The sequence below is a fragment of the Centruroides sculpturatus genome, unplaced genomic scaffold, assembly GCF_000671375.1.
Source record: "Centruroides sculpturatus isolate CEXI.00-Female unplaced genomic scaffold, Cexi_2.0 scaffold661, whole genome shotgun sequence".
NCBI lineage: Eukaryota > Metazoa > Arthropoda > Arachnida > Scorpiones > Buthidae > Centruroides > Centruroides sculpturatus.
The window spans coordinates 315,180-333,065 of record NW_019384963.1 but is presented as its reverse complement, the minus strand read 5'-3'; the positions used below and the strand labels follow the sequence as shown (position 1 = coordinate 333,065).

The 17,886-nt window shown below is 28.9% G+C and overlaps 1 protein-coding gene and 1 pseudogene across 1 annotated transcript in view; both read right to left on the bottom strand.

Annotated features, from left to right (window-relative positions):
* Nucleotides 1-346: 346 nt before the first annotated feature.
* Nucleotides 347-17,886, bottom strand: part of LOC111632472 (E3 ubiquitin-protein ligase arih1-like) — a 118,680-nt gene continuing 101,140 nt past the window's right edge. Inside the window, exons 11-14 of the mRNA XM_023376889.1 lie at nt 15,258-15,399; nt 10,143-10,319; nt 2,378-2,490; nt 347-1,920 (exon numbers count right to left, since the gene is read on the bottom strand). Of these exons, the coding sequence (XP_023232657.1) occupies nt 1,839-1,920; nt 2,378-2,490; nt 10,143-10,319; nt 15,258-15,399 (514 nt within the window). The 3' untranslated portion in view covers nt 347-1,838. The remainder of the gene's footprint in view (nt 1,921-2,377; nt 2,491-10,142; nt 10,320-15,257; nt 15,400-17,886) is intronic.
* On the bottom strand, nt 12,161-14,170 carry LOC111632467 (annotated as a pseudogene).

Below are 17,886 nucleotides of genomic sequence, written 5' to 3'. Positions count from 1 at the left end.
CACAGCAGAGAGTTTCTTTTAATATATTTATTAACAAGGAAAGGTGAACCTTATTGCTGTAAAAAAAGTAAAGCAATTATTTATTTTTCAGTGTTTAGAATTAACAAAAAACTTATTTCTTTTCCTACAATTTTTTTTAACAACTGCATGAAATTTTTGTCTACAAATTAATATATACATTACATTTAATACATATTCCCTTCTTCAGCAGAGCAACAAAATATGATGACACTCAAAAAATGTATTTTTTCCCCTGTAAACTGTTTACAAAATAATAATAAATAGTGTGATCACTTAAAACAGTAATCACACAAAATAGTAAATAATAATTATTTTCCAATTATTCATACATTTTATATATTGATATGCATGATTATCATCATCATTTGGGTTTTTTTTTTTAATCCTCCATATAAATCATGCCATTTTCCCTAACATTTTTATTGACAAGTTGCCTCTACAGCACTTGCATTTATCCAAAAAGGAATTATTTGATTTGTGCCAAATATACATTTTTTTTTTTTTCCATCTACAATTACGGTAAAACTACGATCAACTGATTAATATACATTGTAAGCTGCTACTTGTCTTGGCTTCTCCGAGGAGTAAGCAAAAATTATCAATACACTCGACAGGTTATATAATAATAAAATTAAGCAGAATGTAAATTATAACTTATCACACTAATATGGAATTAAGAAACTAGTTTTCTTTCGAATTAAAAACTTTCACCTAAAAAATTAACTTTTTAAAAAGGAGGAAAGGGAATAAAGATATATATATATATTATATAATTCAGAAACAATTTTTCAGTGGCAGAGGAATTCAGGCCATGTGGCAGAATCCCTGTTTATTTTGGCAAAAATTTTGCAACTTTTATAACAATATGCTGGTGGATAATCTTTAAAATTACACACGTTATTGGAGCTATTGAGCCATCCAAAAAATTAATAACAGTTTTTTTTCCTTTTCTTTTCATTTGTAATACAGTACATATAAAGCTAATGACAACACAGTAATATGACAAAAATGATGATTTGTCTCAATTAAAATTTATTTTGGGATCTGTGAAGAGTAAACAATTCAAAAACAAATAATTAGACAATTAGCTAAGCTTTTAATTAAATCAATTAAATTCTACCTTACTAAAAATCTTAAAAAGTTTATTTAATGATTTTTTTTAAAAGAATTTGTAAGTTTTATTCATTATATGTTAGTAAATGACTATTTTAAAATTCATACTCAATATTTTTTCTTCATTAATAGTTTATGTATAGGACTATATCATTTGAATTGGATTTAATTAAAAAATAAACAATAGAGGTTTTTAAAACAAAACTCTCTCCAAACCACAAGGTGGCATTTTTCTTCTCTTAAAACTATTTTAACTATCTGATTTTTTAACTTTTAAGAACTAAACTTCTAAAAGAAACATTTACTCTTATATCAAAAAGTACATATCTTCATGATTTTATTTTCTTAACTCAAAAAAGCAAGTATAATTATTTTTATAAAATGGATGGGGGAAGTCCTCGATATTAAAGAAACAAATGTATGTAGAAACACGGTTGACAGCGCAACGGGAGAAGATATTAAATTAAATACCGACAATCGACTCCACCTAAACTTTTGATAACATTTCATCACATGACACAATTGTTTGGTTAAATCCTTTATTGAACATCCTTCTAGTTTTTAATCTTTCTCACTCGGTTCTCCACAGTTTCTTGGCAATACTCCTTCAAGTTTCAAACGCTTAAATTCGAAGTTCCCAGATTTGGTCACGTGAACAAATTTATAGATCAAAATGGGCAGAAAAACTGTTCAACAAAAAAACATCATTCGGTATATTCCCACCAGTCTTTTTCATAACCTTCATGGACGTGTCCCAATAACACTTTACATCTACTTTCGCAATACCTGAAAAAAATTTGTTCTCTCTTTAGTAAAGGTTGCCTTTTATTTTTTTGCATATTAAATTAAATAATATAATTAATAAAATTTAAATAATATTTAGAGCAACCTGAATATTGCTTTAAAAAATTTTTAAATGATGATTTATGAACTTAAATAATCAAACTTCATTACAGTGAAGTTAAAACAATTCATCATACATTGTTTCCTGATCATTATTGTGTATTTAGTGAGAAATATTTATTATTTATTTATAATAAAATCATTTTATCAGATTTTATTCATTATCATACAATAAAGTTGTTACAATACTTTTTTTTAATTTTGTAGCTAGGAGTTAAGTTTTATTTAAGAATAAAATATTCATTAAATATTAATTTATCAACTAGTTAAAATGAAATCATGTTTTATAGAAATTCAGTTCAATTAAATTTATTAATATACAACAATTTAAATTAAATACCTATATTTATCTTGCACTTTCTGCTTAATATCCAAAAGGTTCTCCTGGGTTATATCTCTCTCCAAGTATTCTGACAACTTTTCCGTAGCACTTTCTAAATCTCGTTGATTATCCTAGATATTAAAATCAGTTTTAACTTTTTAATGATTATTTAAAATCTTTTATACATAATTTAAAACAATCTATGATTTTATAATAATTTTATGAAATATAACAAAATTGTTCATGATTTATGAGGGGAAAACAATTTATCATGTTGATTTGAAAAGAAAATCAATAATAAGAAAAAGCACAGAAAATAATAAATTTTCTATGTCCAATACAAATGGAATAAGTAAATAAATACATATATATAAATTATTTATATTTTTAAACTATAAAGTGGCAAAGTCTACTATAATGCAATAATTTTTTAAATGTTTTTGATGAAATATTATATTTCAGATATTTTTAAATTTGTCAAAATACTTAAAATAACTAGCCTTGTATTAACACTATTCAAAAAGCACTTTGAGAAATCAAACGTTTTATTTCAATAGATGGTGCAAGCGAGGATTCAGAGCCAATATTTGGTTGCCATGGTGTGTCAAGAAGAGTTAGTCCAAGATCACACCCTCTAAGTTTACACCAAAGGAGAGCAGCAACAAGCATTCCATTATCTGTTTGCTGAAGAAGATATAAAAACACATTGATATCCAAAATCAAATTCAGGGCACAATATGAGTGTTTGTCTAACCCTTTATCAAATCTACAAATAGAACAGCAAATTCCAGAATAAGTGTGATTTATTCTCCATGATCCAGTTAACTGCAGTTAGTTGCATCTTAGATGATTATATCTGCATATAAGCAAATTTGTTAAAACCAATAAACCACTATGAAAGAAATAGAAGAAGTTTTTCAGATGAGTGCTAGATTTCAGAACAACAGATGTTATAATACAGAAAAGTGTCCCAACAACTAACACTGAAAAAGAAATAATGAGTTAACATCTGTCTGGTGAATATAGGTTTTGTATCATTTTAATCTTTGTTCAAGTTTTTGTCTGCAGGTATCAATGTGCATTATGTTGCAAGTGTGAATTTTCATAAATATTTACCTAACCTCTTTCATTAAATTTTCATGTTATGTTGTTTTTAGTGTATTGTATCAGTCTACCCAGCTATTGTCTAATATCATTTATTTGTGTTTCTAATATTTGTCACCATGAAGACTTAGAATTTATCTGTCTAAATTTGCTTGTAGTTTAAAATTGCAGTCACTCAACCAAAAACAATGCTTTCAGACATCCATATATTATTTTATTCTAGTGCAATATAAGCTCAGTTGCAAAATGATATACCCATTCATCTTTCATAAAAGTAAATTCTAAAACAAAGTACAAGTTTAATATTTGTAGAAACAGTTACAAATAGTTTTTATATTTGACATAATAGGTAGCAGCTATTTCTTTTCTGTAAAGGTATACAAAGAAAACGAGAAACAAGAAGTCAGTTATTACCCAGTTTGTAAAAGTTCTCCATTCAAATTGTGCTTTTACATATAAATTAGGTAGTAATAATATGTTTAACTAATTTTATTCTGGAAAATTTAATAAAAATAAATTCTTGGTGTAAATATAGTTTCATTAACATCAGTTAAAAAAGCAGCACTTTGAGTCTGAGAAAAGAAAAATTACAGCTTTTAATGAAGAAGGATTATCATCTAGAGAAATATCAAGAAGAATTGGTCACACTCCATGTGTGGTAAACAATTTTTTAAAACTGGGAAGTTATATGGGATGAAGAAGTCCTCTATTAGACCAAGAAAATTTACACTGAGACAAGATAGAAAAGTTATGTTTCACAAGAATTAAGTTTCCTCTCTTGCACAACTGTCTCCTGATCAGGGTCGGTACGTGGGGGTGAGACAGTCACCTTCAGACAGCACTTTTAAAAGAGTGGCATTTTCAGATCATATATTGAAATTTTTATTCATTACAATGTACAACAAGGAAATAATTAATTAAAATTAATACAGTGTTAGTTAGTGTTAACAATAGAGAACAATTTCTCTGTTGAGGGGGAATTTTACAAATTATTTGGGAGAAATACAACTAGAAATAGTAAATTTAAAATTTAAATATAAAACTACAAATTAATTCTTATTTTGTTTAGACATCAATTATATTTACAAATGTAGTGAATCAACTGCTTTTTCAAGACAGCGGATGATTGTACAACATTAATTTTGATTTGACAAATAGCATCGTTCTGAAACTTTTACAAAATAATTATATATTTTATATAGATCCGTTTTATTAAGATTTTTTAGACTTGATTTAAACTCCAGTTCTGAATTAGTCTGACATATTTGGGGTATTTTATAGTAATTACGTAGTTTTAACAGCTTTACAGCTTTGAATTAAGTGAAGTAGTGAGAATTTTTCTGATTTGCATTAGGGACAATAATTTTTTGTTAGGTTGATATATTTATTATTAATAAACACAGAATATTTATTTAAGCGAAGTTGAATTATTAGACGCTTTACGTTTAGATTTATTGACTGAAACATATAGAGTTGTAAAGATGGAATTTGCAATAGTTTAATATACCATGGGTGATAACTGCTTTGGTACAATGAATCTTGATCTCTATTTATTGCTTGTGAAATTGCAGAATCTATTAGGAGGGAGTAGCCAAATTTCCAGTCATTAATATTATTGTTGAATAGTAGCACTGATGTACCAAAACTATTTAAAATATGAGTTAATTTATATTGCCATAGTTGTTTGGATTTTTGATCTTTACTATGATTAATATTTTGATGGTGAAGATATCTTATTGTACTATCGTTTTTGAATTTAATTCTGTAGTAAAATTTAATTATACGTTTTAAAACAAAGGGAAAAAACCAAATTCTATTTACTTCATGTCTCAAAGCGTAGCCTGGAATTGTTCTTTCAAGTTGGAATAGTTTGAGTAAATAATAAACATGAAGAATTTCTAATTTATATATATAATCTAAACTCCATATTGGGCTTGCATAATATATTATTGGAACAATTGTTGAATTAAATAGTTTAATATGAACTTTCAAGTTGGTAGTTTTCAGCTTAGAGCATAGAAATAATAGATTATCAATAGCTTGTTTTGCTTTAATTTTTATTTTATTAAAATGTGCTTTAAAGGATAAGTTCCACTCAAACCTGACTCCCAAATAGTCTATTTCATTTACCGTTTGTAAGAGGATATTTTCATGGTATATTTTAGTGTTATTTTCAGATATTTTACAGTTATTGCGGAATATGATTATTTTCGTTTTAGAAGAATTTATTGTTAAATATAATGATTGTAGAAATTTATTAAGTTGATTTATTTTCCTTTGTAGTGAAATTTTTGTTGGAGCCAGGAGCACAAGATCGTCAGCAAAAAGAATATAATGATAAGTTCTATTTCCTATTGTAATTCCATCGGTTGGTTCAGTAAATAGACGATCAATACCGATAAGGTAGAAGTTGAATAGATATGGAGATAAGGGATCACCTTGGAGGACTCCACGGGATAAAAGTAAATTTTGAGAGATGTTGTTGCCTTGTTTTATCTTGATAATATAATTTAAATATAATTTTAAAATTACTGAAGTAAATCGAGTACTTGCACCACAGGATTTGAGTTTATGTATCAGTAGAGGCACATATATTGAATCAAATGCTTTTTGGATGTCAATAAAAGCAGCATATATTTTCCTATGTTTTTTTAAAAGATATAGTTGAATTATCATTAATAAGGTGAAAATTGCAAATTCGGTTCCTTTATTAGTAGTAAATGCATATTGGAATTCAGCTTCCAGTCCCATTGTTCTAGTCCATAACTTAAATTTATTTGCAAGAAGTGAAGTAAAACATTTTTTTATTACTGACAGTAATGCTATTGGTCTATAGATGCTAGGAGAGGAAAGATCACCCTTTTTATATATCATTGTTAAAATGGCTGAATTCCAGGATTCAGGAAAATACACAGATTTATACATACTGTTAAACAGGTTTAATATTTTTATTCACAACAAGGAAATAATTTACTTAGTTAGCTTCTTTGATAATTTATCAATGTAAATACATCAATTAGTGCACTATCATTTTTATTTCGCACTGCATCTAGGTGCACTGGCACTAATATTTTTTTAGAAAGTTTCAGACAAATAATATGATTCTATTGATTATAGAAAATTACTATTTACTAGAAACTTAGAACTTAAATGGCAATGTTGGAGATATATTAAAGATGATAATCTCAGTTATTCAGTTGTGTGTGTCAACTGTTAGCATCAAGAGAAAGTTTGGATAAAATATTTGCACCAAACAAATGATCAATTTTTGTTTTTAATCTTGGAGTTATCAAAATTTGAGCCTGTCATAAGTGAATGTTTAAGAGGTCTGAGAATTCTTGCATTATCTAAGTAGAGATATACAAAATGAACCTTATTTGTCTAATGGGACAAATGGTTCAAAAGACCATTGTTGTTGTTATTAATAATTGTAATTTTAACTCTGCTCTGGATATCAACAAAATCAAATGAATATCTTTGGTTATTCTGCATTTACTGGCTATTAAGAGACGGCTATATCATTTGCAATGAAATGGTTGTTGTTTTACTTTATTTTTTCTGTTATTACATTACAGAAAAAAACAGCAAATCATTTGTTAATGTTTCTATAAAAAGTACATTTGTAGTTACTTGCATTATCTTAATACTATGTGATTATAAAAACATAGTGATTACATCAATTTGCAACCAATCTTATTTAGATAACGTAGTTAATTAACGCCCATTGACGAGATAACTCGTCAAGTTTACATAGCGTTACGAAAAACGCGGTCCTTAAAAAAAAAAAATGTCAAAAACGACCTTCGACAGTTTATTAATTTTTTTAATTAATCGATTTTATTATATATAAATTTAATTAATTAGGGGGATCCGGAAATCGCAATAAAATTTTAATTTTTTAAAAATATAGGCGTCCCTCATATTCACCCTACTTTAAACCCTTGTCCTCCCAAGACGTCTGAGAATGCCCCGGGAAATCCGACTCCAGCTGTTTTCAAGGTCATCCAGCTGTGTAAACAATGACTCATCCGTGTTAAATTTCGCAGAAAGGCGAGACAAAGGAACTTAAACTTCAAAGCTTTTTCTTCAAAATAAACGCATTTCTTTCGTTTTTTTTCAGTTTTAAGTATTTTTTTAATGTATTTTTTATGCTTAATTACATCATAACCCAATTCATTTTCGTAATTGTGTATTTTCAGAATTCACAGTCTCTAATCCAGTATATTTAGTTTGTGTATTAATTAATTAATTTTGTCTACAGTGTCACTAGTTGTAACTGTTGTGTTTATGTTTCTGAATTATGACTATTAGGGTTTCTCCAATGATATCCGGGATCTTGGCTGTTTTTTAACCCAGGAAATCCTACAAATTTCTTAAAATTCACTTTTTTCTTACTTTGTGTTAAAGTTGAGGAAATTTTGCAAATAGGATGTATAATTAACCCATAAACTGTCAAAATACATTTGTATTTATTAATTTTAAGCCTGCTTATTAGTTTTTTAAATTTTTACTTGTTATGGCATGTCACAGATTGTGAATAATCAATATGTAGCCTATTTGTGACAGGACTCTGAAAATTCTTTACTTGTCAGAACCTGTAATATCTGGAATAGCTGTGCTTATGCTGTCTTAATTTTTAACCATGCCCAGTAGCTTCAATAATTGCATTATGCCAGATTGTACAAATCGGGCAAGGATAGAAACAATACAAAGTATGCAAATATAAAGTTTTTCTTCATAAACCTGATTATTAAAGCAAAACAAACTGCTAAATTATCGGGCTATTAACTCGATGTCACTATTAAAGCAGCTGAGGTAGACAAATCAAGAATACTAGAGAGCAAAAAAAGTACTACAATGCATCTTGAAAACGAACTAGAAATCGTCAAGGCTACAGGTGAAAAAAAACACAACATATGTCTTCTCTTAAATGCATTAATGATGACTCCACCCACATCAATTGAATCAGAAAGGGCATTCTCGGTAGGACTTTTCATTACTAAAATAAGAACAAGATCGAGTGATTGGAGTATTGACCATCTTTGCTTTTTAAAATCTTATTATAAAAATTTACAATATTTTGTATTAAGTTCTATTTAAAAAATGAAAATTACCTTTTAAGTTTGATCTAACTTTATTTTTATTTAAATTTTCAACTCAATTCAAAGGCATTTTTGTTGTAAGCAGTTTCCAACAAAATTTTTTCTATTTGTGAAAATTTCTACGTAATTCAAAATATTTTATATATATTTTACACAGCATTATTATTATTATTTTGGAGGTTGCAGGACACATTAAGTTACTTAAAAAATGAAAAATAATTACATCATTCGATTTTAAGATTTATTTTATATCTTAAAAATAATTAATTATATCCCGGAATCCCGAGACAAGCAAAAACCGGGAAATGAGAAACCCTAATGACTGTTATCAAGGTACTGTCAATGAGAATGCAATTTTATATGTAAGCTAGTGTTTTTGTATGTTTATACTAAGCAAAAAGTTGGAGAATAAATATATTGAAGCATTATTTATGGGACAGGGCTGTTTTATATAACTGTTCTTTTCAGATCAACAAGCCTCTAATCTATAACAGTTAGATGAAGATATTTTTGTGATTTTGTCAATGTTTGTCTGAATGATGTCATGTCTATTTCCAGCAATGTTTGTCCAGTTTTCTGGTGGTCTATCACTTAACAAGGCCCAGATATTTGTGGTTAGGAAATACCTTGTCACATTTGAAAAATCTGCCACAATCTCCCTTGCCAACACTAGTGAATGCAACACTGGCCCAAGTATCACAAATACATTCAACACTTCATTTACATATAACAGAAAATACACCAACCCAGCAGAAGCACTTCAGCTGGGTTAGTATGAAAAATGAAATTATTTCATCATATGCTTTAAGTATCAAAATTCTCTGAAATCAAATAAATTTCTGGTGATTATTCCCTATCAGCTTTCAAGATGAAAATTCAAATACAAATGTCTTTTTTTCCATTTTGACTTATTTTCAACCTGTAGGAACTAAGAAGGTCTTTTTGCCATACCTATTATGAATTCAGCCAGGCCCATAATGAAGGTAGCTGGATAGTGGAGGAAGTCATGAAAAATTCCTAGGATGCTATGTGATTGAATTCAGTCCTCATAGTGATAAAAGTTGATGCTTGAACCATCTCAACCATCTGGCCATCAAATAAGAATGCTTATTGATATCAATTATACAAGGATTAAACATAAAAAAGTAAATAGGACTGAACTACACACAACACATTTTTATGTGTCTATGATAACTTGGAAAAAAATAGGAGGGCTGTTGAAGCAAGTAACAGGTTTTACTTATTTAATTTTTTGTTGTATAAAGATCTTATAAACTATTTGTATTATACACTTAATACAATTATAATAAAAGCTCTGTCTTTTTTCTTTCAATACTAAAAAGTTCTGCTTTTAAGTTTCAATAACTTAATCTAACAATAAAAATAAACAATTTTGTAACCAAAGATAACATTTTTCTTTCTACAATTATGACAGGTAACAATAATAAAAATAATCTGCATCATCAAATAACTTTCCTTCTTGTAACTTGATAAGTGAAATTTTCATATTCTAATATATTTAATGAAAGAAATACAGATTTCTTTCAATAAAGAATAATTATAGAAAATACACTTACTTCAAATATAACTGACTGGTTATTCCTTCTTAAATAATATGCAAAAACATAAGTATACATTAACGTCTGACGACACTGGCATAGGACGTCAACAGCTTTTTTCAGAAACTGGACTTCAATCCAGGACATATTATGTTGTTGCATTTCTTCCATCTTTTCTTTTACAGCAGCATATAACTAAAATTGAAAAAACAAAATAATGCAATCAGAATTCAAGACAAATTCAAGACAAAATTAATACTATTCATTAATGTAACAGAAACTTCATGGCTAAAAAGATCCTTCTAAACATAAAATACATTTTATTTTAAATTTAAAAAAGATTTTACATATAGTTTGCTGCATTGTTCTCATTCAACTTAATAAACTGTTTCCACTAGCATTCCAATCTTCTAGGACAATTCTCATTATATCAAAAATTAAATTAAAACATAGTACAATAAATAAAAAAAAAAACTGCTTCCTTATAGAATTTTCAAGAAATAATGGCAGTAAGAGTCTCAGTTTGGTACTTGGTACTTAATCTGCAAGATTTTTGGTTGTGTAAACACTTAAAAAGTTGAAGACATGAAGATTATTTTGATCAGGAGATAAGAATTAAATTTTTCATACAAACTTGAATATACACTGGCTGAAATTGAAAGTGTTACACCCACCCAATATTGTCGAAGACATATGAAATTGGGACAAAAGAATCTCTTTTTAAAGGGTATTGAATGATCAAAACTTAAATAAAGTACAGTACATACAGTGGCATGGAAATTATGGAGACATTTGTTATGCAAAATTGCTATAGTGTTTAGTTTATAATTTGTGAACTGTGTTATGGAACATGACTTTTTTTGGTCCACATGTTGGTAACCAGCTATGCCATATCAACGAGTGAGAACTCCGTACACTCAAATGTCTGACTTTGAAAGAGGTCGGATAATTGGCATTTCGGAAATGGGAGCATCATTATTGTGAAATTGCCCAAAGGATTGACCATACTGCAATGTTAGTACAAAGAGTGGTCACAAGGTGGAAGCAGGAAGGGTCCAGTACTCGCAGACCTGGCACAGGTCATGGAGAAAGACAACACCACGTGTAGACCGCCATATTGTGCAGATGGCAGTTGCTGACAGATGTGTGATGGCAGCACAGATCCGAGCAGTAGTTACTGCCAGAGTCACCCCACGGACAATTGTAAACCGATTGCTTGATGCTGGACTGAGATCTCAGACCCCCATGCAATGGGTTCCATTAACCAGATTTTATCGCCAACAACAGCTAACGTGGTGTGCTGCTAGACGTAATTGGACACATGAATAGCGCACAATTGTGCTTAGTGATGAATCCTGATTCTGTTTAAGCCAATGTGATAGTCAGTGACATGTCTGCAAGTGTGCTGGAGAAAGAGCCAACCCTGCTGTGATTTCAGAATGCCACTCAGGTCTAACTCCTGGTGTCATGGTTTGAGGGGCAATCAGTTATAACAGCAGGACCGAGTTGGTGGTTGTTGAAGGCACAATGATCACCCGCCAGTATGTTGACAGGGTGATCCATTCAGTAGTCAAACCTTTCATGAACACCACCCAAAACAGTATCTTCCAACAAAATGCCTCTCCTCATGTTGCTGCCATCACATGACAGGCCTTGCAAAGTGTCACAATCATGGATTGGCCTGCCCAGTCTCCAGATTTATCCTCTAGAGCAGTGTTTCTCAAAGTTTTTGGTCCGCGACCCCCCTTTTGCACTTAAGAATTTCAAAGGACCCCCTGAAGAATGGGTATTTGTAGAAAAACATCCCGAAGGTGAGATTAATTTAAATTCAGAAGGTGTTAATTTCTTTTGTTTAATTGCATTGAAACATTGAATTTTAATAGCAGATTTATTTTTAGTATCATTAAAAATTAATAACTTATCTTTGGTACATCTTTGAACAAAATATTATATGTATATGTTTCAACATTAGTAAACTCAATTAGTTAAGTTAAACATATTTTAAATTACATAAATTAAATAATAAATAAAATAAATAAATTAAGGACATTGATGCATATTAAATTATATTTTAAATTACATTTAATGTGATGGGTGAGCCTGCATATTTTGGCACAATAAATTAAACCTGGGTTTAATATCAGTCAGTGCAGGTCTCATAGCAATTTCTATGTTGCAGAGACGAGAGCGCTGCTTTGTTTTGATATTGGTCATTACTGAAAATGCCATTTCGCATAAATAAGTGGTTGCAAATGGTAAGAGAACTGCCATTGCTAACTCAGAGAGTAGTGGATACTCTGCTTTCACACTAAGCCAAAAAGAATTCAATGTTTGCTTACTAAACTCGGTTTTAAGTTTTGTATTACAACTAAATTCGGCAAATTCTTCTTGGGCACTTAATGGGAGATGTTTCACTTGTTCCATTTCTACAAGGAATGGTTTTTGCACCCAGATAAACTGTTCAGTATTTAAATCTGATAAAAAGTATTTTTTAAATTGTTCTTCCATACATGACAAATGATCAATTATGATTTTCTTAATTAAAATATTATCCAAATTATTTTCTGTGATAAAATCATATGTACTTGAAAACATTACCAACATGCCATTTTCCACACTTGATTTCCATAAGTTTATCTTCTTCATAAACGCATGAATTTTATCATACAAAATTAATATGTTTGTGTTCTCACCTTGCAGGGACATATTCAGTTCATTGAGTTTCTCGAATATGTCTGACAAATAACACAATTTGCAAACCCAAGTTTCATTGTGGAAGAGACTAGAAAAATCGGACTTTGTTTCTGATAAAAATATCATTATCTCATCTTTCAACCCTATTAATCGTTTTAAGGCTCGTCCCTTTGACAACCACCTTACTTCTGTATGTAGTAAAAGTTGTTCGTAATCCGCTCCCATATCCTTACATAAATTTGCAAACAAACGACTATTAAGTGCACGACATTTTATGAAATTTATAATACGTATGGCATCATTTAAGACCACATTAAGATCTGGTGATATTTTTTTAGCTACTAATGCTTCTCGATGGATGATGCAATGGGTAAGAATGATATGGCCATTTGTAATAGATTTAACTTTTGCTAGAAATCCGACGCGCTGTCCCTTCATTGCTGCTGCACCGTCAGAACATACACCAATACAGTTATCCCAGTCTAATCCTTCTTTCTTGAAAAAATCATTAACTTGTAAAAAATATCTTCGCCTGTTGTACGATTGTTCATTGGCCGACAAAACAGCAAATCTTCATGTATATTAAGGGCGTAGCTATATCAAACATAGACCAAGAGTTCAGCTAAATTTGTAATATCTGTTGATTCATGAAGCTGAATCGCAAATTTTGGACTTTCTTTAATTCTTTGTTTAAGTTGCTGAAACTGATCACAGCTAATTTCTGAAATCCTTCTAGTAACTGTATCATTGGAGAGAGGAATTTTCTGCAATTCATCTGCATATTCCATGAATAGTTTCTGTAATTTGTACTGCAGTAGGTAAAACAAGTTCTTCTCCAATTGTGTATGGTTTTTTAGCCTTTGCTATTAGATATGATGCTTGGTAAGATGCTAAAAGATATTTTTCCTGAGTAAAAGCATACTTTTCTAACAAAGATTTGCTTTGATTTGATGACTTTAATAAACTTTGAAAATATTCTATAGGCTTTTTTGAATAAGCAGCATGTTTCGTGTTGAAATGCCTTAGTAGTTTTGAAGGCTTCATGCTTTCAGCCGCCAAAATATCATTGCATAATAAGCATAAAGGTAGTTGTTCGTCATGTGTACCGGCAGAAAATGTAAATCCATATTGTAAATATGATTCATTATACATTCTCTTTTTTTTATGAACTGGTCCCGTTGCAGGTTCTATTTCTGCTTTTTTACTGCTTCCCGCCTCAGCAAGATCTTTTGCACCTACATTCGTAACTTTTCTTTTCAACCATTTATCCATATTTAAGCATAGAACGTTTTTGATACTAGATGTCGCTATGCGTCATAATTTTTATATTAAAACAAACTTTCAAAATATAATTTTTTTGTTTTTATATTTATGAATATATCTATTTTATTTGTGAAAAATAAAAAAATAATTTCGGACAATAAAATAGCCACGATTTTTAAAAAAAAAACGTGTAATTTTCGTTAGGCTTAACATCGACAGAATTCAACATGGCGTCACAGGCAACGAAAAATAATTTTCCTAATAAAAACAAAGAAATAAAAGTACTTTAATTACATTTATTTTGATATATTATTAGCAATAAAATACTATGGAAATGTTTAGTTAGTGGGCACTTTTGTTTTGAATGTAAATATTTCTAACTCGATGTGCCTACAGACACACGCTGCTAGCGAACGTTGTTCTATAATAGTTCAGGTGGGGAGTGGAAACTCGGGGATTCCCCAATAGCGCACAAATTTTTTAGTTATATTCAGGATCATATTAAAATATTCATATTGTATTTTATTATTTATATTAAGTAAAAATTATTTTATATATTTTTGATTTCTATTTCTAAACATGAATCTATAGTAAATTTATAAAATATTTGAAAAAAAATTGATCTGTCATAAATTTTTCTGCAACCCCCCAAATATTTTTCACGACCCACCTGGGGGTCGCGACCCCCACTTTGAGAATCACTGCTCTAGAGCATGTCTGGGATGCCATGGTTAGACGGATTACATCTCATAGCCATCCAGCACGCACTGTACAACAACTGATTGCACAAGTTGTGCAGGCATGGAGAGATATACCCCAACAAAACATTCAAGTACTTATTGTTTCAATGCTTGCAAGGATCCAAGAGTGTATCCAATCTCAAGGTAACCATACCTCTTACAGAAACATGTACCAAACAGCAATAAAACTTTGTGTAATTCATTTCATTTTGTGTTCATTTCTTCTGGGTACACCACTGTACATGTTTACCAAGTTTCGTGAATTTCTATCAATTCCATTTGGGTGTAACACTTTCAATTTCCGCCAGTGTATATAGGGTAGGACACATTGGGTATATTAGTTAAGCATTTTATAATATACTTATGATGTTAATAGAAATATCAAAAATAACTTTGATAAGCATTATATAGTTTATAAATCATAAAAAATTCTCACTTTATTCTCAAACTTTAAACTTTGCATGTGATTCATGTAACGATTGCAGTAGAATAAATATCTTTGAAGAGCAGCACGTGATCTTTCTTGTGCATCTCTTGCAGCCTTTGCTTCTTCTTCATCATAGCGATTACAATTATACCTATAAATAATACAGATTCAAACTATTACTTATGAAAAGTCTCATATGATTAAATGCTTAATTATGAAATATTTTAATATTTATAAAAAATCTATATGCACCTTTAAGAAAAAGTTATTTTATTAATCATTTTGAGCAGCAAAAATATTTCCATCCTCTAATGCACCCAGATTTTAAATATTAGTCAAATATCCAACTTAGTATGCATTTCTGAGATTATGTATTTAATTATATATATTGAAATTTTCAGCATTAGAAAAAGAAATGTGCCTTTGATTTTCATGGGAGATTGGTTCTGTATCAAATCAAAATTATGTAAATTGCAACTAACAAAAAAATTTTGAGAAATAAAAGGATAGGTTCCAAGATTCAATTTTTTTTTTTTTATTAACTATTAACGAACAAAAATGAAATTTCATTCTGTATCTATATCACTTGTTGGTAAAATTTTCTTTTTTAGTTGAAAATCCTCAGCCACTTCCATCATTAAGTTCTTTGATATGAGTTTTTTTTTAAATTACAGTTAATTTACTAAAAATATTGAAAAGGTCTTGTTTAAACAAAATCCATCATCAAAGCTTTTAAATTTCTTGATGCCAAGCTAAGTTTAATACATAAGCTAAGTGAAACACATAGATGACATAGTATAAGATGGAGAATCCCATCTTTGAACTTGTAAATTGATGTCATAATAGTTAGCATAAGCCTAAACATTAATTTTATCAATGAAAATACATTTATGTTTGCTAATAAATAAATGTTAAAGAAGTTCTAAATTTTTTGTTGACAAGCAATTCTGTTTTATATCATCAATAGTTCACAACACTAATAAGTATAAGGAGCCAATTTATCATCAAATATTCAAATAATAGTGTTTTTTTTTTAGACTATGTCTCATTATCAGATCCAATCTTAATATTGACACAAACAAATCAAAAATAACACAAACAACTATCATTAGAACAACAATAATTTGAAAAATAAAAATAATTTTAAATAATTTCTGAACATTCCAATCACAAGATGAGTTTAAAAAAAAACCTAACAATCAACATTATTGGTATAGAATAAGAAAATTATTAAAAAATGATAATTTTATGTTAAAAAAATAATTCAAACATAATTATCATTCTTTAAATATTAAAATTGTTAAATGAAACAACAAAAATAGAAATAAATCATAATACAACATCTATATTAACAACCTAATTACTAAATTAATAGAAAGACAAACACAAGTGCATATTTGTTTAACCTGCATTTAAGTGATCTTTGTTTCATCAATGCAAGTTTGTACTATTGCTTCCTGTTCTGTGCTATTGACTTTGTTAATGTCCAAACCATTTCTGTTTCTTTAATTTCTATTTTTTTTATTTGTTTAAAAAATTTTCATATTGGTGATAATAACTAGATTTTCTGCAATTCGTAAGGGTTTTGAAATATTGCAATTGGAATGTTTAGAAATTATTTTAAGTTATTTTTGTCATTCTAATGGTAATTGTTCTATATTTTAAGTTTGATTTCTCATTGCTATTATTAAGATTGGAATAGATGGTGAAACAAATAGTCTTGAAAATGTTCTATTATAACATTCAAATAATAAACTAATTCCTTTAAGACTTGTTAGTGTTAGGTATTATAGATGATTATAATATAAAAAATCAATTTATCAAACAAATGAAAATTATTATATTTCAAATCTGATATTTAATTCAAAATATAGTATTTGATTCATCAATGTTATGTTTATGCATATAGCTTTATTGTGTTAATATTTTACAAATCACTTTTCTAGTCATTGTTTCTTTACAACTTCTTGAAGATAGCTTAATGGAAATGCAAATGAAATCTATTTTAACTTTATTAGAAAAATCATAAGTTTTTGCCTGTAATTTTTTTAAGCTTTAATTTATATTTTATTAATTATATAACCTGATTTTATAATTGGTGTGCTTAGTTTTCCATTGTGATAATTTTGCTTGCATAACCTAAAAATATCTATGTGAAGCCTATTGTTTTTTTCCTTTGATATATTACCAAAACAAGAGATTTTATATTCATTGGCATGTTACTTCCATTTTGCTTTCTGAAAAATGTGAGTGAGTGAGAAGACAGCAAATTGATAAATTATATTCAAAACAAATTAAACTATTTTATATTGGTATGTAGTCTTCACTTTTATTGAAAACCACTGCATACAATCCATGAAACCTCACATAACATTTTGATGGCAGCTGCAGAAAATTGGCTTTTCTATACAAATGTCTGAAGAGTAAACAGGTAAATTATCATCATAATAGTATTCTTCAGAGATGTGAACAATTGTTTTAGATAATGTGAGATAATGAATCATTTGATCCAATTTTCATCCTAGGTATTCATATCTTTATCATCAACTGAATCAATGTCTCTAGCTCTTACAGCCGCAGTTCATTTTAAATAAATCTATAAACATCTTTTTGGCTGCTGGGATTCACTTTTATTTAT